Genomic DNA, 26,585 nt, shown 5'->3' with positions numbered 1-26,585 from the left:
GTGCTTGCTCTCACAGTCTCTCTCTCGCTCTCTCCCAAATCAATAAAATCTTAAAAAAAAAAGGGGGCAAATTGAAAAGGAATTTTTCCCCTTAAGACTAAAACGAGTTCACAGAAGTGTTTGAAATGTCCGGATAAAGTATTTGGACAAAACACTTTTTGTTTTTCTCCTGTTTGTCTTCGGTAAAGTGGATAAAACCTTGGTATTTTGAAAGCTAAACTGTGGGAAATCTGGAAGATTAGGTCTTTTTCTGATTTGGCCGTGTATTGTGAGCCGCTTGCACGTGGGAGGGGCTTAATAGGTCGACACCGCTTATGCACGCGCCAATCATGCAATCCACAATTACGGACAACATTGTGCCTATATTGTGCAATAGGAGACCCACCAGATACAAATATATCAAAATTCCTAGCTTTCTGTGATTACACCCATCTTTCTGTTGCCTTCTGCTGGGGAAAACAAAGAAGAAAGGAGGAGCCTTCAGTATTCAAATACTGCCAGATCAGCTGTGAACTCGCAAAGTGGTCACCCTCAGAATAGAAGGAACCGGATTCGAAGACAGGCAGTCTTTGAGGTTATAGGGATCCCCAGCAAAAGGCGCGGCTACTTCCTGAGCCACACCGGAACCTTTGGGTGGGCTATATGGGTTCCAGAGGGAACGACTTAGGAACAGGACCACTTCCGCTGCTGAAGAGAAGAGAGAGGTGGGGAGGAAATAGCTCGAGGATCTGCATCCCGCTTGCGCTAGCGGCGGCTGAGAAGCAGGCAGAGAGGGGGCGGTGGTGGAGGAGGCTGAGGGGGCGGCGGCAGAGAAGAAAGTGACAGAGCCGGTAAGTTAGCCGCCTTAGAGCAGGGGACAGTGGACAGCGTCCAAGGCTTGCTTTGCAAATCTTGTCCTAAGTTGCTGAGGTGACGGGTGGGGTAGGGGGCCGTACTTCGTCCGCCGTCTGTCAGTCGGTGCCGAGAAGGGGTTCTTGGGGCTCTGGGGCTGGGCCTCGCGGGGCATTAGACTGTGCCGAGCTGGCTGACAGCGCCACCCCGGAGGCCGGGGAGGCGCTGGGGTTCTCACCCTGGACAGCTTCCCGGGACAAGGGCTGGAATTCGGGGGGAAGGAAATGGGTACTGTGCGTCCCATTTAACCCTCGGGACCTAGCGAGTTCTTCCAAGTGGGTGGTGGGTATTGTTTCGGGCACTGAGGGAAGGGCTTGTAACGAGAATGTTAGTCTGGAACCAGAGCTTATCTGCCCTGTTCGTGCTGCCCGGCAGTCGGAAGCGGAGTTGTTTTTAAAGGCAAATGCTGCCCCCTGCTCCTGTCACTTCGGGACAAGTTAGAGCTTCAGATCTGTTGTTAAACCTACGTGTTCCCTATCCGATCTATCATGTCAGTACTGCTGTGGGTATCTGGTAAATGTTCTGTAGGTATACTTGATGGTGAGATCAGAGTTAAACGTCTTAAAGCACTTCTTGAAGAGAGACCGGACTAACCTTAGCAATCAGGACTGTATAGCCCACTTTCCCTCACCTTCACTTATAATCGTTTTAGCATTCCATGTCCATATCCAGTGTAAGGATAGTCATCTTAAAGACACTAAATAAAGCTTATGAATAAACTCTTGTGGTGTAATATAAAATTCTTTATCATTGAACGAAATGATTATATTGAGATTGTTACTGGAAAGATCAAAAATAGTTTTTTATTAAGTTACTGCTTTTCTATTGTCTTAGGTTCGGCTTTAGAGTGTGGTGAAGGGTACTTTTCATGGTGCATGGAAGGAAAGCCAATGCGCAGGTAGGCTTTTAGGAAGAAAACCTTCGTTCACTGATTGAAATTCAGCACGTAATAATTCAGGACTTCATTTAATTTTTTTAAAGGTTTTCAAACTTTACCAAATTCTGCTTGGAACTAATGATTCTTGTTCTAAAGTAAATAAAAACTATTATCAGGAATTAATCACTTTTGAAATAAGGGTCCAGTATAGTACTTAAATTTCTAAAGGGCGTTCTGAATCTTAGGTAGTTACTAACATTTAAATTTTCCTTTTTGCATGGTATTTTTTGTGATAAATAACCATTAAGTATAATATGATACTCTACGGGTTCATTAGTCTTCAATTATCTATAGAATGTAAAAGGTTCTGTTGCTGTAGAAGAATAATAATTATTTGTAACACACTGTCCTGTATATCTAATTATGGTTTTGGTTATTTCATTGATGATCAATAATACATTTGTTCTCTGAAGTAAAATAGCTGCATTGCAGGAAAGATTGTTGAAGGACTAAAAAGGTATTGGACATAATAACTTCGCCCATAGAAAAATAGAATAGAGTGTAAGAAAATATAGACAATTATAAGCCCTCCCAATTCTAGAATTTAGAATGTTTTTTCTTAATCTTTTCTAACAGATAGATCTCGAGTCCTTATCAAAACAAAATCAGCCTAGTTCTTTCTTTGTTATTTAAACTCATTTTACATCTATTGAACTGTACGTAATCATTTGTTATTTAACATCAAAGAGAAACAGCTCTGGCAGACCCTCTTAAGAGAAGAAACGTTTCATGATGGGGGTATGACTTATGACTTAGAACCAGGAGCAAGAACCAGAATATCTTTTTCCAAATCTGTTATTGATTTTTTTTTTTATTGACCTTGAGCTATTCGCCTTCTCTGTGTCCTAATTTACTTTTCTAATGTATCTGACCAGGATATTGGGAACTAATGGGTGCTTGCAAGTGCTTTGAGATCTCCAGATGAAAAGATGTTGTGGATGTAATAAATGTCATTATCTTATTTGTATCTAACTCCAAGTAGGAATAATATTTGACTGCGGAGTACATGAAGAAATTAACAAAAATATATTAAATGGGCGCCTGGGTGGCTCAGTTGGTTGAGCATCTGCCTTTGGCTCAGGTCATGATCCTGGAGTCCCTGGATCGAGTCCCGCATCGGGCTCCCTGCTTGGCAGGGAGTCTGCTTCTCCCTCTGACCCTCCCCACCTCATGTGTTCTCTCTCTCTCTCTCTCTCTCATTCTTTCTCTTTCAAATAAATAAATAAATAAATCTTTAAAAATATATATATATTAAATGCCTTACCACTTCGTCCTTTATCATGGTTGCAAAAAACAACTGATTGCTTCTCTTCCTCAGCTGCCATAAATGTCATATCTTATGTAATTGCTAAAGTAAGAGCTTATTATTTTTTTAAAAGGGAAGGCACAGCGTGGGAATGTTTTTGGTTTATCAGTAATTTCTATGTAAAATATTCACTTAATCATTCATACCTACTCTCTTTTTTCTTGTTTTATTATATAATACTGCCAGTTATTCAAAAATCAAGTTGGGGGGGTGCCTGGGTGGCTCAGTTAAGCATCTGCCTTGGGCTGGGGTCATGATCTCAGGGTCCTGGGATCCAGCCCCACATCAGGCTCCCTGTTAGCAGGGAGCTTCTTCCTCTCCCTCTACCCCTCCCCCAGTTCATGCTCAAGCTGTTTCTCTCTCTCTCTCTCTCTCTCTCTCTCTCTTTAATAAATAAATAAAATCTTTTTTTAAAAAATCAAGTTGGGGAATTTTGGTGGCATTAACTTTTAAACTACACAGCTCTTTCTTCATCACCATCACATGGCCAGAGCCCAGCCTACCATCGCTCTCTGATTTAATTTTACTTTTGCTTACATTAAGTCACCTTTCTGTATTTGGGCTGTTATTTTTGCTGCTGCAGCCCAGAAGGCAGTCTCTGTAAAGTAATGTTGGTTAATTTTATACTTAGCTGCTATTGGAGAAGCTTTGAATGAGAAGTAACTGTATACTAAGATTATTTGAATACATGTGCATTCTCCCTACTAGGATATAAGCTCTTTGAGTCTCATATGTCTTCCATATGTTTGTATCCCTGGCACCTAATGATTACTGAATAGTAATTCAAATGACCACACAATATCTGCAGACTACTCTGAGTGCCCCCTGCCAAAAAATATGAACGAGAGGAAGATTGAAAACTATTGTTAAAGGTATTCTAATGCTTAAATGTGTACAGATACAAAATTTAAAAGATACAGTAAGATATTCAGTGAAAAATAAGTCTCCCAATGCCAACCCCAGCTCCCAGTTCTCCTCTTTATAGGCCACCACTATAAACAGTTTCTTACGCATTTTTTGTAGATGTTATAATACATATACAATCATATATAGAATATCTCTTTTTGTGAAAACACTAATGTCAGCATATCATGCACATTTTTCTCTTTCTTTTTTCACTTCCCACATTATTTTCTAGATGGTGACAAATACATATAGACCCACCATATTCTTTTTAATAGTTACATAGTATTTCATTGTCTGTAGGTGCCATAGTTAACCAGTCCTTTTCAGAGACATTTAAGTTATTTTGCTGTTATAACCAGTTCTGCAATGACTATCCTTGTCAGTGGTTTTTGCCAAACTGTGTATGTATAGAATAAATTCTTAGATGTAGAACTGCCCAAAAAGTATGTGTGTTTTTAAATTTTGGTAGATACTGACAAATTTCCTTCCTGAGAGATTATTCCAGTCTATAGTCTCACAAAAAATGTGCCTGTTTCCCAGAAGATGGCTCTTCCCTCAATTAATATTACCTTTGGAATAGAAGGTCTAAGGAATGTGTGACATGATAGCCCTGAAATTTGAAGGTGACTTACACATTTGGGTGAGTGGAAATGTTATTTACTTAGGGAGGTACCAAAATTTGTAACATTCCTTTGGTAAACATGAAGTGTATTTAAGATACCTGATCTGTTCTTTGGCTTATGCTTCCTACCTGCACATGATTTGGCTATTGTCACTATTAGGAGATATCAATATTCATAGAAATTACCCATCCTGGGGCACCTGCGTGGCTCAGATGGTTAAGCGTCTGCCTTTGGCTCAGGTCATGATCCCAGGGTCTTGGGATCAAGCCCCACATTGGGCTCCTGGCTCGGCGGGGAGCCTGCTTCTCCTTCTCCCTCTGCCTCTCCCCCTGCTCATTCTCTCTCTCTCTCTCTCTCTCAGTATCTCTGTGTCTCAAATGAATAAATAAAATCTTTGGGGCGACTGGGTGGCTCAGTCATTAAGCGTCTGCCTTCGGCTCTGGTCATGATCTCAGGGTCCTGGGATCAGGCCCCACATCGGGCTCCCTGCTCGGCGGGAAGCCTGCTTCTCCCTCTCCCGCTCCCCCTGCTTGTGTTCCCTATCTCGCTGTGTCTTTGTCTGTCAAATAAATAAATAAAACCTTTAAAAAAAATAAAATCTTAAAAAAAAAAATTACCCATCCTTTTACCTAGCCTACATTTCCTCGACTTCCTAAATTCTTGTGACTTTGACCTTCACTTACTTCAGCGATTCATTCCTACTCTCACTGAGAACAACTCTCTCTCTGAAATCATAAATCCTCATAACTTTTTTCCTGAGCATAACCTGTGAAACGCCCATTCCATCAGTTCTTTTATGTAGTTGCAATCAACATGCCTTCGGCCCTTCTGTTTTCATACAGTTCACTTCTGCAACCACTTCAACCATTTTCTAGCCATCACTCAATTCCCTAGATTGTTCATGGCATTTCCCAACTCTTGATTAATGTAAACATTTATATTCCCTGATTTGAATGGTTGATTACTGCTGGATGAAACCAGCCATGGGATATTTGTGCTACTGTAATCAGAGTCTGTAATATTATTTGAGCCAACATTGTTCTCCAGCAGTAATTCTGAAGGTCCCTGGGTAATGCTTACTCATTCCCCACAGCAGCTGTGTCACATCTTCACCCATTCTCTCGTGATCCTGTCACTGCTCCTCTCACTGGCAGCAACTTCACAGAAAAAATAAGGGCCATCAGGTATGAACTTCTCCAAGCTCCTGATGCCTCCTTACCATAAAATAAATGTATCATTTCCACCTTATTTTCCCACCCCACTCCCTTCCTCTGATCTCTTATGTAAGCCCTTCTACCTTTTGTCTAAGAGTCATTCCTCTGTATTTTGGTTCCATACACTCCCACTCTTCAAGGATCTCACTCCATCATTTATTCTTTCCCTTTTATATTTTAAAATTTCTCCCTCCTCATTCTTCACATCAGTATATATCATTTTCCAGTCTTCCTTAATTTTAAACTGACATAGTATTGGATGTCTCTTCTTTTCACAGGTAAACTTTATTCTAGAAATAGTCCATACTCACTGTCTCTTTCTTTACCTCCATTGACCACAGCCATTGACTACCTCAGGTTTTTACTGAAAGTTTAAGGTAATGAAGTTTTTTGGCTACTCATCATTTTCTTGGGCCTGGCTGTCCTTACTGGCTTACTGGCTTACTGAAGGTGACTTACACATTTGGGTGGGTGGAAATGTTATTTATTTAGGGAGGCTGTCCTAAGTTTGTCTTAGGACAAACTTTCTTACTCGCTGTCCCTTCTTAGATCACAACCTGCCACCATTTTTATCAGTTCCCCTTTTTCTTTCTTTCTTTCTTTCTTTCTTTTTCTATCTTTCTTTCTTCTAAATTACTGTTACTTTATTATACTGAGCAGTTTAGTCTCTTTGTTATAATCCTGGTATCTCTAGAAGAGGTTAAAAAACAAAATCTTTTATCTTTAGGTAGTTCGTATAAATGTGGGGCACAGCTTCACAAGACAAAGAATGGTGGGGACTGTGGTGAACTAAGAGTACAAGCCCTCCTAATGATACTCAAATTCAATTTCAATTTCACTCTCAAAACAAAACAAACCAAAACGGGTGGGCAAAAATCCTTCTGATGGTTTTTATCATTCCAGGGGACCCTCACCTTGCCTTTTATAATTAAAAGGCCTAAATACTTGTTTTCTCAAAAAGCACCATCTGTCTCTGAAATAAATGTTGTTCTTTTTCCCAGAATGTAAAAGAACAATAATTGAAAATTTTCAATAGCAGTTTTTTCCTTCTCACCATATGTAGAGATTCAAATGTAGTAATTATAGTTTCTTAAACTGATTCCATAATATCTGATGCCTGCTTGACAGAATTTTTTAGATTTATTGACATTTTGGTAAATATGAGTCCTTCTTGTTTTATTTGATTTTATATGTTTGATAATGACACTTTTACTTTTTTTTTCTTTTATACCTGCATTTTGAATTATTGCTTTCTCCACTCTGTTATTTCCCTTCAACTTAGGGCAATATATTCTTTTTGTAACAACTGACTTAGTCAAATTTTATTAGCCAGTTATTAGTCAAACTTTAATGTGTGTTAAAATTACCTACTTGCTAAATGCAGATTCTAGAGTCATACCACCAGAGATTCTGATTCTCTAGTACCTCAGGAGCCTGCATTTTTATCAAACACCGCTGTATATCTGGTGTCAGAGAAACACAATCATTTGAAAAGTTAATATAACAGCCTAATAGGAATTGGGCAATCTTCTTACATTTTCACTTCATTTGAAAGAAAAGCCACAAATTCAAGCCATAATTTTAAATCTATCAATACCATGTTTAGAAAATCTGGTAATAATGGAGGAAGACCCTCTAGATACAAGAGTATTTGACCAATCAAAGCAAGGGGAAATTTCTATATTCAAATTGGTTAGTAAATTTAGAATATGTGGCTGATTTTACGTTCTCATTTTAACTACCATGTTTTTGGTATCAGAATATTTTGGACTGAAAGTCCTGACTCAAACTGGTTTAATCAACATGGAAACCTTTTATTTACATAACAAGAAGGCCATGGGTAGAGTGGGTTCCAAGGTTGGTTTGAGACAGTGGCCTGATAATAGCATCTTAGATCCAAGTTCTGTCTGTCCAATGTAGCTGTGCAATAGCAGCTTCATCCTAACCCAAAATTGATCTTCCATTCCACTACCACCTACCAATGTAGAATGCTACATTCTTCTTTGTTAATGCCTGGCAGAAAAAATTCCCTAAATCATGGAATATAAGTCTGTTCCTATAGTTTGATGACCAGCTGAGGTAAAAGCATGCCATCAGCTAATTGATTTGAGAGAATTCAGGATTTGTCCTTAAAACTAGGGACATGGTCATCTGCCTCTGAAGCAAATGGCTATTAGAGGAACAAAATCAAGGTTATGTTGAAGTTTGAGAGAGTTGATGGTAAAATATGATATTAATAGAATTTATCTTGAAGTTATGCTTTTCATCAGTGCTAAAAGAATAAAAAAAGTCTGCTAAGGTTATTATTAGCAGATCTTATACCCTTTGGTTTTAGAAAGACTGATTTCTTTCCCAGAATTGACAGAGTCATTTTGTGAGGGAAGGCAACAGCTCTGTTTGGTCCCCCTAGTTTGTTAACTGTGGATAGGGTCCAGAGTAATCCTTTCACTTGCCTCCTTCAACCTTAAAATACATGTAGATTAATCTTGCAAATTAAGTTAATAAAAATGTTATTTGGGTTCAGTTTCTTTTTGTCTGTATTTGTAATATCATTAGTTCAGTATTGGAATAGAAAGCCACAGATTGAAAAAGCAAATAATTTGAGATCTTCTAGTTTTTCTAGATGAATATTTACTTGGACAATGAAGCTTGCTGCCTCAAGGTTTAATTAAAACCTTTTGTAGGGTTCTGTCCTGGGGAGCAGTTCACACCTCAATTTACCATCCCCCCCACCAGGTCTTTAGAGTATTTATTTCATCAGACTCCCAACAAAGAAGTTGTGAATATAGATGTGACAAGGTGTAAACACAGTCTATTTCTAGGACCCTTATTATAACTTCCCTTCAGAAGGTGCCCAGAAAAATGTACAAAAAACCCCACTTTTCTGCAGTTAGAATCCCGTGGATGTAATGAGACTAATGGAGGATATGCACTTAGATTTTTTAAAGTACACATTTACAAAAACAAAATAGCAGAACCATAGGAGAAATAACTTAGTGTATAGAATTAAATATGGCTTCTGGAATTAAATTGTTAGAATTAAATACTGCTTCTCAGGACATTTAAAATGAGGTACTCCTTCAAATCTCAGCCTACCAGTAATCCCTCTTCTCATTTCTTCTCATTCTCCTAAAAGGGCAACATGGTCCAGCCATGGGCAGTATGCTTGCTTTTTTTTCTCCCATCTAAGAATAACAACCACATAAATCAGATTCCCAGAGTCATTTCTATTTCAAATACTCAATCCAGTTGCCTAAGACAGTTTGGGATAATAAAGCACTGCCTTTGAAGTCAGAGGACCTACATTCAGACAAATCCCAACACTGTCACTCCTTGTAAGTTAAGTTTAATTATCCCTACATTACAAATAATGAACTTGAGGATCAGAGAAGTTATTTGCCTGAGATTATACCTAATAAGTGATGGAGGTAAGGTTTGAACCTGGCTACAAGTTTGCCTAGCTACAAACCTGGTTTCAAGAGAATTAGACAAGACTTCAGGAGGTATAGTTTATTTTGGCAGGAATAAAAACTGAATTCATTTAACAACAATTTAATTAACACTAGATCCAGGTATTGGGGTATAGCAGTGAGCAAAGACAAACATAAGGGCCTTGTTCTCATGGATCTTATATTCTATTTGGGGGAAAAAGCCACTATATCAGTAGGTAATATATTTATGAAGAAAAATGAAACAACTAAAGGGTATAGAGTGGTAGGAATTTAAGAGATGCTATTTCATGTAACATCGTGTTGGGGAGGAGGAATTTCCTCTGCCCTTCAAGGTCCTTCTAGCTGGACTTAGAATCAAATTAACAATGAGACAGATTAACAGGAGGAAGTCAAATTTAATAGCCTTCTTAGGGGGAATCCACACAGACATGGAAATTCCAAAGATAGTCAGGCAATGAAATACTTATATGAGTAGGGGAGGGGTAGGGTCTGAGGGTACAAAGGGGAGAAAGACCATTAGCAGAAGGGAAAGATGTAAACAAAGGTGCCCTATTTATGTAGATAAGTTTCTTAGGTAAAGAGAAATCTGTTAATAGCTCTCTTCCTGGTAAAGCAGGCAGTTGAGGGGGAAGTAAAGAGCTTTTTCTGAGTCTGCTGGGTTTGGATTGCTTTTAACTCAAAATAATGTTCATGCCAAAGTGGCCCACCTGGGGGTGGCCTGCCACTGGTCCCTACAGTGGTCTGGTAAGTTAACATTTGAGCAGAGATCTGAAAGAAATGAGGGAGTGAGCTCTTCATAGTTATTTGGGGGAAGAACCTTTCAGGAGGAAGGAAGAAGGCTCTGTAGCAAGAGAAGTCTTGGCATGTCCGAGAAAATAGCAAGGAAGTCTGTGTGACTAGAGAACAATGGGCAAGAGGGAAGCAGTAGGAGATAAATTCAGAGATATAGGGACGCCTGGGTGGCTCAGTTGGTTAAGCGGCTGCCTTTGGCCCCTGTCATGATCCCAGGTTCCTGGGATTGAGTCCCACGGTCCTAGGATCGAGTCCCATATCGGGCTCCTTGCTCAGCAGGGAGCCTGCTTTCTCCCTCTCTCTCCCTCTGCTTGTGCTCTCTCTGTCAAATAAGTAAAAAAAATCTTTAAAAAGAAAAAAAAATTCAGAGAATTAGCCAGGGTAATAGTCATGTAGATGTTGGTAAACCTTATATGCTTTGTTTTTTACTGAGTGTTTAAAGCATTTGGAGCAGAGGAGTGACATAATCTGACTTTTTTTTTTTAAGATTTTATTTATTAGAGCATGCACAGGGGAGGGGAAGGGCAGGGGAGAGGAAGAGGGAGGGGAAAAGAATGTCAAGCAGACTCTTCAATGAGCATGGAACCCAATGCAGGGCAGGGTCCCATGATGCTGAGATCATGACCTGAGCTGAAACCAAGAGTCTGACACTTAACTAACTGAGCCACACAGGTGCCCCATGATCTGACTTTTCTAAAGGATCACTTAGGTTGTTTAGAGAAGAATATAAATTGGCAAAGGTAGAAGCAAGAAGACCATTTATGAGACTATTATAATATAAAACAGAGTGAAAATAGCCTGAATTAGGGTGGGGCTGGTGAAGATGCAGAGAAATAGTTGGAATCTAGATATTATTTGGAGGCAGAATGACAGGATTTGCTGATGGATTAAGTTTGAGGGTGTGTGGAAGGGAAGGGGCTCCAAGATTTTTTGGCCTGAGCAACTGTGAGAATGAAATTGCTTTTTATTAATCTGGGGAAGGCTAGAAGAGAGCATGTCGGAGAAGGTAGAGAATCAAGGAATCCATTTTAGATACATCATTGAGATCTATTTAGTTTGTGTGATAAGATTCGTATGGATCCAAATTGAGACCTTATCCAGGCAGGAGATAAGGCTCCTTTAGCCATTCATATATGGGCGATGGGAACCATGAGATTAGATGAGCTCCCCTAAGAAGGTGTATAGAGAGCAGAGAGGATAGAATTTGAGAGAATGACCACATTTAAGAAATTTTTTTGCAAGTTTGCAAGCCAGACCTTTGATAAGAGTTTATAAATTAGCCATTATTAAAAGTCAGAATCTATACTAATACAGTAATAATAGCACAATTTTTTTTGCTATGGTATACTTTTAAATGAAAGGTAGATACATAGAAATTAGCTTCCATGTTGTATATAGGCAAAATAAAAAATTGTTTATATCTGAGTTTAATAGTACTGCCTTTACATAATTATGGTTACAACAAAAATGTTTTCATTTCAACATGCAATGTCAATATTAAAATAGGAATTTTTTAATTTATCTTGTCTTTAATGGTGGTTCTTTTTTAAAGACGCTTGATTGTACCACTGTTAATTAACCAGGTGATTTATTCTTTCAGCATCTACTATGTACAAGGCATCTTTAAGCACTGTGGTTAAATCTTCCTTGATTGTTTATGTGGGTGGTAAAAATTATTCTTTAACTGCTCAGTTTTTTTTGGTCTTTAAATTGTCAAGCATAAACAGTGCTGTTTCTACCAGATGTCAGGAATTATGAACATTTTGTATTCTAGAATACAGAATCACCTGTGGGCTAAGGCCAGGCCTAGAAAGACTGAATTTATAAGTACTTTGGAAAAACAGGTTCCAAGAAAGGAACAACTGTCTTCTTTGCTTTCAGGCTGTGCCCTTATAATGTAAATGTAGTTTCTTTTCCCAAAATGTCCTTTTCTCCTGTCCTTCCCTGGGGACTCTTTCAACACAGGTGTTTTATTATACTGTAGTTCTTGTTGGTACCACGGCTTTAGGGGTAGTAAACTGATACTGTCCCTTGCAGGCCAGATATTAGACTATCTCAATATAGTCATAGATGATTAAGGCTGTGAGACTCACATGAGGCTGACCTAAAACCCAGTGATCAGAACGGAGCCACCTAACCCCCTTTTAAATAACATGATATCTTTGGAAGAATTATTCATCAGAAGACTGCTTAGTGAATATAGAATTAAAAGCAGAAATATAATGATCTGGACCATAGGTATAGGATATTTCACCTAAGTTCCAGAATAACCCAATTTAATATTCCTACTTCACAACAAAAATACATACCTGTGAAGTAACCTTGTAGCTTATGCCAGTTAGATCTAGGATCTTTCCAGTATAAACAAATACTTTATTGATTTTTGCCTTTCTGACCATAGTTTGTATCCTGGTTGCCCTCTCTCTAGTTATTCATGTATCTCCCCTTCTCAATAGTTAGGTTCCCTGGTTGCCTCTTTATATTCCTTTGAATTTTTCTCAGTTTGAGCAAAATGCTTTGTAAATTGTATGCAATTAGTAAATGTTTGTTAAAAGAATAATTACCATTTTAGAGGGGCGTAGATTCTCTTTTCTCTGCATATCAGTAGATACAGTATGATGATTATGAAAATCCAAATATCTTCATTACACTTATGTGTCAATTTAAGTTTGCGGCATTTATCTAGCAAGTTAACCCCTGAATTTCTGAAATATGAACATAACATGTAAACTTTGCTTCTCTTATATATTACCTGGAATAACTTTTTTAAAAGGTAATAAGCCTTTGACTATATTTTATTAGAAAGGTTTAAAGATAATTCTGAAAAATTCTTAGACTATCCCAGTATTGTTTAGCCAGAAAAGACTTAGGTTCAATTTTGTTTACTATTTTCCTCAAGCTTAACATTTATTTTGTAGGCCTCCTACCAAGTTAGTTGATTCTTCTGATAGTTCACTGGTGAAGTTCTTTATGATGACTGGACCAAAATAATCTGCATTTATTGCAACTTCCTGGGCTTTTAAAAAAGAATTGTACAGAAATTTGGATATCCATAAGGAAAAAAACTGAAAATTTTATTTTGAATTGTTAAATAATTCTACAACTCCCTTCTCTCCCCAACCCAGCATTCACATCAATCCCAGTTACTAAATATTTGCAGTGCCCCAGGAGACAGTTGTGGTTTATCCAAAAGCATCAGGAGACCTGCTCTGTTACTAAAAGGAAAGCTTCATGATTTTAGCAAGTCACCTAACCAAATCAGTTTCTTCATCTGTTAAAGGAGGATATTATGCTAAATGATCTGATGATCCATTCTGTTTCAAATCTCAGTCTCCATTCTTCAAGCTAGCTAACAGATTATGCCAAGCATGGAAGGATGGTTTTCATATTTAAAGACTTCTGGAGAACATTAACATGTAAAATTTACTAATACATATATACCCTGATCCTGTGATGCAATGTGTATCAAATTTGAGAAATTTACAGAGCTGCCACTTTTTCTTTTCAGATCCCTTTTTAAAGGAAAATTATTACAGCCTCTCAAGAGTGTGTCCTGTAGCACCATTAGGGTAACACGTACTTAAATATATAAGAAATGCCCAACTTACAGACTTCCAGAGTCTTTGCATAAAAGTAGCTTCCCAAGCTCCAGCCATCACCCTAGCCAAAAGCCACCAAAAACAATAGCAACAGCAAATCCTAGATCAATACCAAAATGACAGATATTCTTTTCCTTCTCATTGTACCTCTTGGCCTTTTTGTCTTAGGACTTCAAAACTCTGGTCAGAATTCTGTGTCAGTGGCTTTCAAACTTATTTGATATAACATACAGCCTGCAAAGGGACCTAATTATGCAAATGTATATGAATTTAAATGTGTATAGAACACATAGTTGAAACATATTTAACTAAAAGGAATGTATGCCAATATTTTTTCTATTTCATTTTTTTAGTGCTGCTTGTAACACACCGAATTGATTTTACAACTAAACCTAGCTCCACTTACAGCACTCTTACTAAAGACAAATACAAACCTCCAGGCAGCATAAAATTAAACTTTTAGAAAAGTATTTGTAAAGTGAAGAATGTCTATTTATGGACCTATACATTTCTTTTCTTTCTTTTTAATTTTATTATGTTAGTCACCATACATTACTTCATTAGTTTTTTTTTTTTTTTGACAGGGAAAAAAATGTTTTTTAATTACGTACTCAATCCATTTGGTGTATTTCAAAAGGTGCAATACTTTTCTTCATTTATCAGTGAAAGAAGTTAGAAATTAACTTCAGGAAAAAAAATCAGCAAATGGCAAACAAATTTCCTTGAAAGTCACAGTCACATATATAGTGCATCCTAGAAAAAGAGGAGGGGCAAGACAGGTTCCACCCACTTTCGTGAGTTTCATCAAATACTGGGCCTACTCAAGGGTGGAGAGAAAAGGCAACTTTCAAAAAAAGGAGTATGTTATTAAATGAGGCATTTACTATACTCCTTCCTAAGAGCACCAGGTGGGGAACAAGTTTTCTAAACTAGATCTAGGAAGTGGAATGTGGAATCAATCCGTCCTCCTCCCCTTAAGGGCTGTCCAATGGTTAATGAATTTTAAAAACATGACTAAATAAAAACAAACCCCACACACACTCCCCGCACCCCACCTCCCTCCCCCGCAAAAAAAAAAAAAAAAAGAAAAAAGAAAAACAAAACAAAACCTAAATGTCCCAGATCATTCTCCAGAGTGGATGGAGCCCAGGAGCAGCTTCAACAACCTAAATTAGTCTGTTACAGAGTCATCACAAGCATGCCTTGCTTTTAAACAAAACAAAACAAAACAAAAAATTGAAACAAAACAAAAACTAGTACTAATCACTTTTCTGACAATACACAATTACTCAAATTAACTAGTAATGAGAGGGGGAAGGGGACCATACCTATGGGCCTTGTCTCACACGAGTGCATGTGGGTAGGTGCAGGGCATTTGTCATTATTGCAAAAACGAATTTTAATCTTTAATCTTTAGTTTGATTTAACATTGCTTTTAGTACGATGCTGACACCAGCTGTGTGGAAAGGGCTCTGGAGAGATGTTCGTAGCAGCACACACCTGCGGCTCTTCTTCGGTTCGGGAGGCTCCAGGGCAGCCAGTATTGCTTCGTCAAATACATTCTTTAGGCTTTTCTGTGAGTGCAGAACACTCCACATACTTGACCGCCTTCAGGTCACGGGCCAGCTTTTCAGCAGTCTCTGGAGTGATAGGCTTCTGTTTGTTCTTGGCAAGTTTCTCAATCGTAGAGGGGTCATCTCGGAGATCAATTTGGGTCCCAACAAGCAAGAAAGGAGTCTTTGGACAATGGTGAGTTATTTCAGGCACCCACTTTTCCTTCACATTTTCAAATGAGGATGGAGAGGCCACTGAAAAACAGACTAGAAATACATCTGTTTGTGGATAACTCAGCGGTCGTAATCTGTCATAATCCTCTTGCCCTGCATTATCAAAAAGTCCAAGAGTATATGGCTCTCCACCAATCATAACTGTGACTGCATAGTTGTCAAAACCAGTTGGTACATACTCAGATGGAAATTTGTTTGTTGTGTAGGATATCAGAAGACATGTTTTACCAACGGCACCATCGCCCACAACAACACACTTAATTGTCTGCATTGCTGAAACAGTTTTGTATCCACTTTAAATATTTCAAATTCGATGATGACCTCAGCTTCTCCGCCGGGGCGTTGGCCTACTTCATTAGTTTTTGTTGCAGTGTTCCATGATTCCTTGTTTGTGTATAACACCCAGTGCTCCATTCAATACGTGCTATACATTTCTTTTGTAATCATAGTAAATCTTCATCAATTCTGACTGATTTGGTAGGAACAATTGGATATATGTAGTACTTTTATTTCAGGGGGGAAGGGGCAGCTGGAAAAGGGAAGAGAGAATCTTAAGCAGACTCCATGCCCAGCACAGAGTTCAGTGTGGAGCTTCGATCTCAGAACCCCGAGATCATGACCTAAGCCAAAATCAAGAGTTGGACGCTTAACTGACTGAGCCACCCACATGCCCGTGACATATGTAGTACTTTTAAACGAATGAGGCTTATTACCAGATTTAATATCTCTAGCCCCAAATTAGCTTAACAAAATCTTTCTCGAGGCTCTTAAGAGTTCTACTAAATAAAAAAATACTTTACCTGCCAGCTTCTTTACCACTTTAATATTCATAAACTGTGAAGAAAAGATTTCTAAGTGAAGATAAACTTCAATACAGACTTGCTGGATTATCATTAATTCAAAACTTATGTAAATATTAATTGAAGCATATCAACTCAGATTGGATTTTTTTATTTGATTCCTAATATGGATAAGCATAACTACCTTATCTGAAAGGAATGTAGATAGTTCTATTACTAGGATAGCTACAATTTAAAATTGTTAACATGTAGCAAGCCCTGAGCTGGAAGCTTTTATGTACATTATCTCGTTTAATCTTTACCATATGGGATAGATACTTACCCATTTTAGAGTTAAAGAAACTGGGGATTAGGAAGGATAAGTAACTTGTCCAGTAATTGTCTGTACTAGCATTTCAACCCAGGTCCATCTGTTACACAGTGTGCTTTGAAACTTCATGCTAGCTAATGACAGAGTAGCCATAGTACCCAAGTGTCAGAGCTGTTAGACTTGGGGAGAAAAATAAAAGATCTTAATTTAAGGTATGGTAAAATATTTTGAGACATCTATGGTTGGACTAAAACTTAGGCAGAGAATTTTAACTTGTTTCTCCCTGTGAGTGGCTTCTAAAATATTCGGTTTGATTCTTTCCCTTTTTTACAAACTAATGTGATTACATAGTTATTTACTATATTTCCTTGCTTATAAGACACATGACTCATTTAATAACTTTTTAGAAGTGTAAATATTGCATTAAAGGTATGTAAAGCTTTTATTAGCTGATGGTCTAACATGTATTTATCCATATAATCAATACCTAAGTTTTCTTCAATATCACAAAGTTTGATTCTAAGGCTTCCTCTCATTCACAGACCAAAGAATGTCCTGAATTATGTCTGGCCATCGCAATTATCTGTAGCATCCCAGCAACACACTAGTTTTTGTAATCCGGGCTTGTGTTTTTTGGTTTTTGTTTTTGTTTAGTTTAGTTCATTTTTTACTTAACACCATTGTGATAGACTGTACAAATTGTGAAAACTATGCATCTTAGAATAAAGGAAATACAGTACTATATATAAAGTTAATTTGGAGGGTCCTGGCCTCATTTTTCTGATTTTTTCATGCAGCATGGGCTATCATATTTTATAGCTTTGTGCTGAACCTGAGAGAAATCAATAAACATTTCTGTGTTTTAGAAAAATAACATATCAATATTTTGGTTAAACCAGATTAAGGATTTAAAGTCCATACGTCTGTTTTGTGCAGAGAGAGAATAATTTACAAGTGTTTTTTCATAAATTTTTATTAATGTATTGCAGGTAGTTATAAAAGATGTGGTCCAAGACAGTCTAGTCTGAGTACTTATGAGATGAAAAAAGAATTGTCCTTTATTTTATGGGAGTGCATAATGAAAGTGCCCTGATTTGGGATTAATAATGTTTGTTCTTCAGAAGACTTTAAGGAAGTTTATGAGTTTTAGCGTTCTTAGAAAGGAAGCTCTTTGGGAGCTTAGTTCTCCCTTTTGATTACCTGCAAGTTTCCCTATCTCTTGACTGTGAACACTTTATGGCAAGAGTGAGTTTCTAATAATATTGCCATCATCCTTCTTCCTTCCTTCCCCCATTCCTGTAGGTGTACCAACATTCGACCAGGAGAGACTGGAATGGATGTAACAAGCCGCTGCACCCTTGGAGACCCCAATAAACTGCCAGAAGGGGTTCCCCAACCTGCCCGCATGCCCTATATCTCAGACAAGCACCCTCGACAAACCTTGGAAGTGATTAACCTTCTGAGAAAGCACCGGGAGCTCTGCGATGTGGTGCTAGTTGTGGGCGCTAAGAAGATATATGCCCATCGAGTCATTTTGTCAGCCTGTAGTCCCTACTTCCGAGCTATGTTTACAGGAGAATTGGCAGAGAGCCGTCAGACAGAAGTCGTGATTCGAGACATAGATGAGCGGGCTATGGAGCTACTGATTGACTTTGCATATACCTCCCAAATAACCGTGGAAGAGGGCAATGTTCAGACCCTTCTGCCAGCTGCTTGCCTCCTTCAGCTGGCAGAAATACAGGAAGCTTGCTGTGAATTCTTAAAGAGACAGTTAGATCCTTCTAATTGCCTGGGCATTCGGGCTTTTGCTGACACACACTCATGTCGTGAGTTGCTAAGGATAGCAGACAAGTTTACTCAACATAACTTTCAAGAGGTGAGTTGTACTTGGTGGTTTGGATGGGTTCATAATGTATTGGTCAGAAGAGCACTATGAGTTCATGTTCTGCTAACTAACATGTACCTGTTTGGGTATTTACTGCTGATTTGAACTCATAATACCAAAGATATAAATTGTTATAAATTCTAAGCCTGGTTTTTATTTTAGAGACCAATTTTATGTTCTGTCAACAAAAGTTAAAGTTTAGGGAATTGATTCTCCCTAGCCATACTAATAAACTAGTTTATAAGTCAGAATGCAGTTTATTAATTCCTTAGGAGATCGGCATCTGATAGGATACCTGGTATCAGTCATTTGCATGAAACATTACCTTCCTGATTTTATGGATTGTTCAGCAGAATAAATAATAAATCAGCAGTTACTTGGAGAACTAACAATCAGAAAAAATGAAGTTAGATGTATATGAAAAGAATGTTTCATTAAATCTGTTATTTTTCATTTATTCATTTATTTAATAAATATGTGAAAAGCTACTGTTTCGGCCACTGTGCTTGGGGAAAAAAGGCTACATATAGTAGTGAACAAGATGTCTAGAGTGTCTGTTCTCATGGAGGTTATAATCTAGCAGGGAGGATATCCATTGAATGCATAATTAAATAATTAATTACAGTTTATAGGTGCTACAAAGAAACCTGGATGATTTAGCATATTACATAGAGATTTAACTTTGGTTCTGGAACAGCTCATTGCAAAATTCTGAGACATGAAAAAGCATAACTAGGTTGAGAAACTGAAAGAAACCCAGGGAGACCCAGAGAGCAAAATGGAGGATGTTACATAATGATTTTACAGAAAGAACAGAAACCCATCACACTGGAGTTAATAGACCATGTTAAGAATTTGAAATTTAATCTTAAGAGCAATAGAAAACCATTAAAGGGCTTTAAGCAAAGACATGGTCCCTTTTGCACTTTACTATCACTCTTCTCCCCAGCAGGATAACTTCCAATGGATCAAAGATTTAAAAATACAAAATGAAACCATGAAAATATTAGAAGATGACATGGAGCAATTTCCTTTTAATCTTGAATTGAGAAAGGCCTTTCTAATTGACTAACACAGAAGGCATGGAAGAAAATACTGATAGATTTGACTACATAAAAATAAAAAATTTTTTCATGGTAAAACAAAAAAACAGTAACAAGATAAAAGTCAAAGACAAAGTGAGGGAGTGGGTAGCGCCTGAATGGCTCAGTTAATAGAGCATGCAGCTCTTGATCTCAGGGTTGTGAATTCTAGCCCCGTGTTGGGTGTACAGATTACTTAAAAATAAAATCTTAAAAAAAAAAGATAAACTGGAGCAAAATATTTGCAACTATCACAGACAATAGTCTCTTTAATACAGCAAGAGATTTTATTGGTCAATAACCTAGACCAATGATGTAACCAAAAAATGGGCAGTAAACAAATTCAGATTGCCCTTAAACATATGAAAATCTGCTGCAGGTTGTTCATAATGACTGAAACATAAATTAAAACTATACCAAAGTACTATTTTTCATTTCTCAGATTACAAAATTATAATCTATCAGATTCCAAATATCTAGAAGTTTGATTCCACACCCTGTTGACAAGGCCACGGAGACAAGGTAATGGAGCTACATTGCTAGTGTGAATATAAATTGATACAACCTCCTTGAAAGGAAATGTGTACACTTTTTTTCACACTCTTTGACTCAGCAGTCCCATTTCTGGGAATTTGTGCTACAAATTTACTGGAGAAAGGAGCAGTTTGAGGAGATGAGATCATGGGTTTTGTTTTAGATATATTAATTTGAAACACCTATAAGATGTCTAAATAGAGATACTGAGCCAGGCCACCGTTTATGAGTCTTTTATCTTAGAGGTTAGACTGAGATTAAAATTTAGGAGTCATCAACTTATAGTAATAAACTATGATGGCTTAATCTTTTTAAGGCAGGATTTAACCCAGCAACCATAAAAAGGTGGTAAATTTGATTGCATAAAAATTTTAAACTTTTTTATAACAAAAAAGCACTAAAAACAAGGTAAAAAAATCAGTGCCCATGAGATCACCAAGAAGGGAGAGAGAAGAGAAAGCCTTAAAATTTTTCCAGCATTGAAGGATGGTTAGTGAAAGAGCAACTGGCAGAGGAAAAAGGGAATAACTAGAGAAGAGAGAAGAGGAAAAACCAGGAGTGTGAGATCATGAAATGCAATGGAAGGGATTTTTTTTTTTTAAGAATGAGGAAATTATATATATGTGTGTGTGTGTATGTATACTAGCATAGCCAGGAAGTTTCCAAAAATTAAGATTAGGGCCATTGGCCTTAAGAAATAGTAAAACATTACAAACATTTTGGTACTAGAGAAGGTATAGATCAGTGGAGCGGAAAAGAGTCCAGAAGTTGACATTTCAAGTCAGTGGAGGAAAGTGGAATTGTTTAATAAATGTCATTAGGAAAATGGTGATTTGGGGGAAAAAATAAAGATGGAATTCCCAGTGGATGAATATTTTAAACCTAAAAAACGAAATTCTAAAAGTTCTAGAAAATACCATTAGTTGGCTGGTAGTAAAAATGACCTTTCCAAGCAGGATACAACCGAGAAGCCAGAAAGAAAGATTGATAAATTTGATTATCTAAAAATTAAGAATTTTTGTTCTTTATAACAACAATAGCACTATAAACTAAATCAAAAATCAATGCCAAACTCATATGTCAAGCATACATGACAGAAAAAAAACAATAATTCCCATAAAACTCATACAAATTCAGTGAGAAAAACCATGAAAAACAATAGAAAAATAGGTAAAGGTATAAATAAGTAAGGTGTAAAAAGAGATTTTCAAATGTAAATAAACATACAAAAGCTTAGTCCCCCTTACACATAATTAAACATACATCAGAACAAGATATGATTGTTAACCTATCAGGTTGGAAAAACAACTTTTTAATTTTATTTGAAAAAAATTCAAATTTATAAGAAATTTTAAGAAAAAGAAAACACTTTCATATATCCCTTACCCAGATTACCAGTTGTTAACATTTTGCCATATTCGCTTTACCATTCCCTCCTTGTTATATCAAATCTTTTTCTCTGAACAATTTGAGTATATTGCATACATTATATTCCTGTACTCTTGAACATTTCAGTGTGTATTGTCTAAGACCAGGGACTTTTTTTTTACATAGAATTCTCTTACAGCAGTTCATTTATCAAATGCAGGAAATTTAGCATTGATAAAAACATTATTTAATCCATAGTCCCCATTCCAGTTTCACCAACTGTTGCAGTATTGTTATTTTTTTTTTTTTTTTAAGATTTTATTTGACAGAGAGAGAGACAGCCAGAGAGGGGATACAAGCAGAGGGAGTGGGAGAGGGAGAAGCAGGCTTCCCGCCGAGCAGGGAGCCCGACGCAGGGCTTGATCCCAGGACCCTGGGATCATGACCCGAGCCAAAGGCAGACGCTTAACGACTTGTTCTTTTTAACAGTTTTTTTCCAGTCCAGATTCCAGAGCAGATGATTGCACTGCATTTAGTTGTCATGTTTGTTGAGTTCTAGATAATCTGTAGTAGTTCCCTCCACATTTAAGAGCATAGGCCACTTGTCTGATATTTCCTCATGGGTAGATTCAATATACATTTTTTTCTTTTTCTTTTTTATTTTATTATGTTATGTTAATCACCATACATTACATCATTAGTTTTTGATGTAGTGTTCCACGATTCATTGTTTGCGTATAACACCCAGTGCTCCATTCAGTAAGTGCCCTCTTTAATACCCATCACCAGGCTAACCCCTCCCCCAACCCCTCCACTCTAGAACCCTCAGTTTGTTTGAGTCCATAGTCTCTTATGGTTCGTCTCCCCTTCCGAATTCCCCCCCCCCGTCATTTTTGACAGAAATACTATGTAAGTGATATTTTGTCCTCAGTGTATCACAGAAGTACATAGTATCTATTTGTCCCATTACTGATTATGTTAACTTTGATCATTTGGTTAAGTGGAGTCCCCAAAGTTTCCTATTAAGTTATTATTTTTCTTTTTGTAACTAGTAAGAACTTTTACAGAGAGATGCTTCAAATCCATGTAAATATCCTATTCCTTATCAAACTTTTACTCACTTTCACTCACATCCATTGATAATTTCTACCCAAATTAGTTATTACTATGATGGTTGTAAAATGGTGATTTAAAAAACAATACCAACTTTTCTATCAACGTTCTGCTATAAGGAAGAATTTTCCTTGTTCTGAGTGATTGGTTAGCATTATGAATTCATCGACTTTTATTCTAGTTGATGGATTATAGTCCTTTGTTACCATTTATTATTTTGGTGCTTTATAGTCTGATTTATCCTTCCTGTGCTTACTTTTGCAAAATTAAGCAGACATATGCATGTTTTTTTATTTCCATTTCTGTCCTACACAAAAGGTAGCATTGCATATATTCTCTGTTGCACTTTGCCTTCTACTTAATTTATTCCGAAATTCATTCCATATCAGTTCATAGAGATCTTCCTTGTTCTCTCTCCACAGCTACATTCTTCTAGCGTGTACCACAGTTTGTTCAATCAGTTTCCTATGTTTGAGCATTTAGATAGTGTTCAATGTTTTGCCATTACAAATAATGCTGCAATGAATAGCCTTGTGTATGAATATTTCAGTGTTGTTGGAGGTTTATTTTCAGGATAAATTCCTAGAAATGGGACTGCAGAGCCAAAGGTTAACTGCATATGTAATTTTGTTAAATATCACCAAATTCCCCTCTATGGGGATGAAACCATTCTGACCCTAACATATGAGGGTGACTATTTCCTCGTAGCCTCACTAACAGAGTATATTGTCAACCTTTTGAATTTTTGCCAGTCTCATAGATGAGAAGTGGAATCTCAGTGTGGTTTTAATTTGCATTTCTCTTAACATAAGTTGAATATCTTTCATATGTTTAGAGGGCCTTTTTAATATAATTTTAATATTGTTTATTATCATCTTTTGCCCATTTTCTAGTCAATAGTTTTTATATTTTTTCCTCCTCGATGTTTTAAAGTTCTGTCTTTATTAACAGTGATAGCCTTCTATCTGTGCTACATGTTACAAACTCTTTTTCCCAGTTTGCATTTGCCTTTCAACTCTGCTTATGGTATTTTTGGTCATGCAAAAGGTTGTGGGTTTTTTTTTTTAATATTGTCAAATGTATAAGTCTTTTACTTTATTGCATCTGGGTTTTGAGGCAGAGTTTGAAGGCTTCTCCTTTCCTCAGGTTACAAAGGAATTTACCCATATTTTTTATACTATGTACATGGTCTCTCTGAGTTTATCTTGTGTAGGGTGTGAAATGCTCTATTATCTTTTTGTAAATATCCAGCTGGTCCCAGTATCATTTATTTAAAAGTCTCTTTTTGCCCCCAATGATTTGAGATAACATCTTTATTATATACTGAATTTCTGTGTCTGTGCTGGGTTCTAGATCTTGTAGTGTAGGCCGTAACAACACTACCACACTGTTTTCTACAATGTTTTAATTATTGAGGCTCTGTAGTATATTTTAATACATAGTAGGGTTATTAATACCCCACCTGTATAACTCTCTTTTTCAGTGTTTTCCTAAATTTCCTTGCATGTTTTTTTTTTTCCAAATGAACTTAATATCACCTTATCTAGCTCTAAGAAAAAACCTTGGTATATTTATTGGGATCAAATTAATTTATAAGTTAAGAACAGTCGTTTTTATGATGTGTTCTATTAAAAAATGAGATCTGTTTCTTCAGTTCTATTTTTCTATCTCTCAGGAATGTTTTATACTTTTCTTCATTTAAGTTTTGTACATTTCTTAAGTTATTCCTAAGTGTTATTTTTTGTTCCTTTTGTAATTTTTTCCCCTTCATTATAGCTTCTAACCAATTGCCATTAATGTATATGAAAGCTACCTTACTGAATTTTTTATTCTTTGAGTTACTTTTGCCATTGATTCTTTAGAGTTTTCTGAACATCCTATCATGTCATCTGCATATCAGTAGTTTTATTTCTTCTTCAATTGTTAATGCCTTTGTTTTTTTTTTTTCTCTAGTTGTTTGGGTTAATACTTCTAGTAAAATGTTAAATAGTAATGGAAATATTGGACATACTTACTTTGTTTCTGGCATTAGTAGGAATGACTTTGGTGTTTTCCCATTAACTAATATGATGTTTTTAGGATTGAAGTATGAAGATTTTATCATATTAAGGAAGTATCCATGTACAACAATTCCTATTTTCTTGGATGCTTTTTATTAGGAATGATATTGAATTTTGTCAAGGGTTTTCTCAGTATTTATGGAGGTAATCATATGAATTTTCTCCTTAAACCCATTATTATGAATTACATAAATGAGGTCCTAAAATTAAAGCATCTTTGCATTCTATGTACATCCATTGTGGTTATGGTGTACCGTTAATGTGATGTTTGAATCTATTCACTAATATTTTATATAGTGTTTTTATATTGATATTCAGAAGTGATGCTAGTCTTTAATTTTCTTGTGCTGTCTTTATCAGGTTAGGTATAGATATAAATATAGATATATACTACTTCATGAACATGAGTTAGAAGTTTTCCTGCATGTTCTATGCTTTGAAATAATTTATACAACATTGAGACTATGTCCTTTCTGCAAGTTTGGTAGAATTTCTCTGTGAAACTGTCTAGGCTTGGTGCTTTTTTATGAAGTAGTTTATTGATAATTTTCTCTATTCTATGAAATTTCCCCTTTCTACTAGGATCAATTTTGGTAGACTATATTTCCCTAGAAAATTATCAATTTTATCTATGTTTTCAAGTTTATAGAGGTGTACAAAGTAATTTCTTTTAATTTTTAAATTTCTGCATCAATAGTTATTTGCCCCTTGATTTTTTTTTTTTTTTTTTTTTTTTTTGGAGAGAGCACATGTGAGTGGGGGTGGAGGAGGGGTGCATGGGCTGGGCAGAGGGAGAAGGAGAGAAAGAATCTTAAGCAGGCTCTATTACCAGCGCAGAGCCTGACTCCACGCTCAGTCTCACAACCCTGAGATCATGACCGGAGCTAAAACCAGATGCTCAACCAACTGAGCCACCAAGGCATCACTACCCCTTGATATTTTGCATTTTGTATATGTGCTTTCAATGTTTTTTTCCTTGAAAAAGGTAGCTAGTGGTATGTCTATTTTGTTTGTTTTTCCAAAGAATCAGTATTTTGACATTAATTAGATCTACAGTTTTTTCCCCTGTTTCACTACATTCTGGTTTTACTTTTATTATTTCCTTCCTTATGTTGTCTTTTGACTTGCTGTGTTCCTTTTCCTAACTGTTTGAGTTGAGAATTTGATTTGTTTTCATTCTTTTACATTAACTACTATAAATGTTTAAAGCCATAGTTTTCCTTTGATCACTGTTTTAAATATATTTAATAGATTCTTATCCTTATTGCTCAATTATTGTTTTACTGTAATTCTGTTTATATTTCTCTTTACCAAGAACTATTAATAGCAAAATTTTAAATTTTTAGGTGGAAGGAGTTTTTGTATTTAATTTCATTTTTAATTTCTAGTTTTAGTGCATTGCAGTGTTTGTAGTATTTCTGCTTCATGAAATTTACTGACTTTTTTAGTCACATAATTTATGGTCAATTTTTCTGACTATTCTGTATGTGCATGGAAAGGAAGTATATTTTCTTGTCTCTATTCTCATAGTACAGTATTTGATATATATGCATAAAGTCTATCTTACTGATTATATTACTTAGCTCTTTTATATTATTTTGTCCATAGACCTGTGTGTTAAAGTCTCTTATTATTAGTGTGTTTCTGTTTCTCCTTGCATCATCTGTAGTTTATATAGGTGGTCACTGTGTTGCTTAATGCATATATAATCATAGTTCTGTATCTTAATTACAGATTGTGACTTTTAGCTTTATAAAGTATCCTCCTTTGTCAGATTTACTTCATTTGTTGTCTTAATTCTACTTTGATACCTGGCTTTTAATTCTTGTTTTCTTTTGTTTCCACCTGCCTCATGTATCTTTGTGCATTTGCCCTTTACTTGTAGCCTTTTTGCATCATGATGTTTTAGGTATTTTTCTTGAATTT

General features: G+C 36.5%; 1 protein-coding gene and 1 pseudogene across 1 annotated transcript in view; one reads left to right on the top strand and one right to left on the bottom strand.

Moving 5' to 3' along the window:
• The first annotated feature begins 726 nt into the window (after positions 1-726).
• KLHL20 (kelch like family member 20) overlaps positions 727-26,585 on the top strand; it is a 55,689-nt gene continuing 29,830 nt past the window's right edge. The window contains exons 1-3 of the mRNA XM_028123016.2: positions 727-830; positions 1,726-1,789; positions 17,920-18,493. Coding sequence (XP_027978817.1) covers positions 1,767-1,789; positions 17,920-18,493 — 597 coding nt within the window. The 5' untranslated portion in view covers positions 727-830; positions 1,726-1,766. The remainder of the gene's footprint in view (positions 831-1,725; positions 1,790-17,919; positions 18,494-26,585) is intronic.
• Positions 15,094-15,848, bottom strand: LOC114223982 (cell division control protein 42 homolog pseudogene; annotated as a pseudogene).

The sequence above is a fragment of the Eumetopias jubatus genome, unplaced genomic scaffold (genome assembly GCF_037043125.1).
Source record: "Eumetopias jubatus isolate StellerSeaLion01/CBP00866 unplaced genomic scaffold, mEumJub1_p1.0 scaffold_12, whole genome shotgun sequence".
Taxonomy (NCBI): domain Eukaryota; kingdom Metazoa; phylum Chordata; class Mammalia; order Carnivora; family Otariidae; genus Eumetopias; species Eumetopias jubatus.
This window is presented reverse-complemented; position numbering and strand designations above follow the sequence as displayed.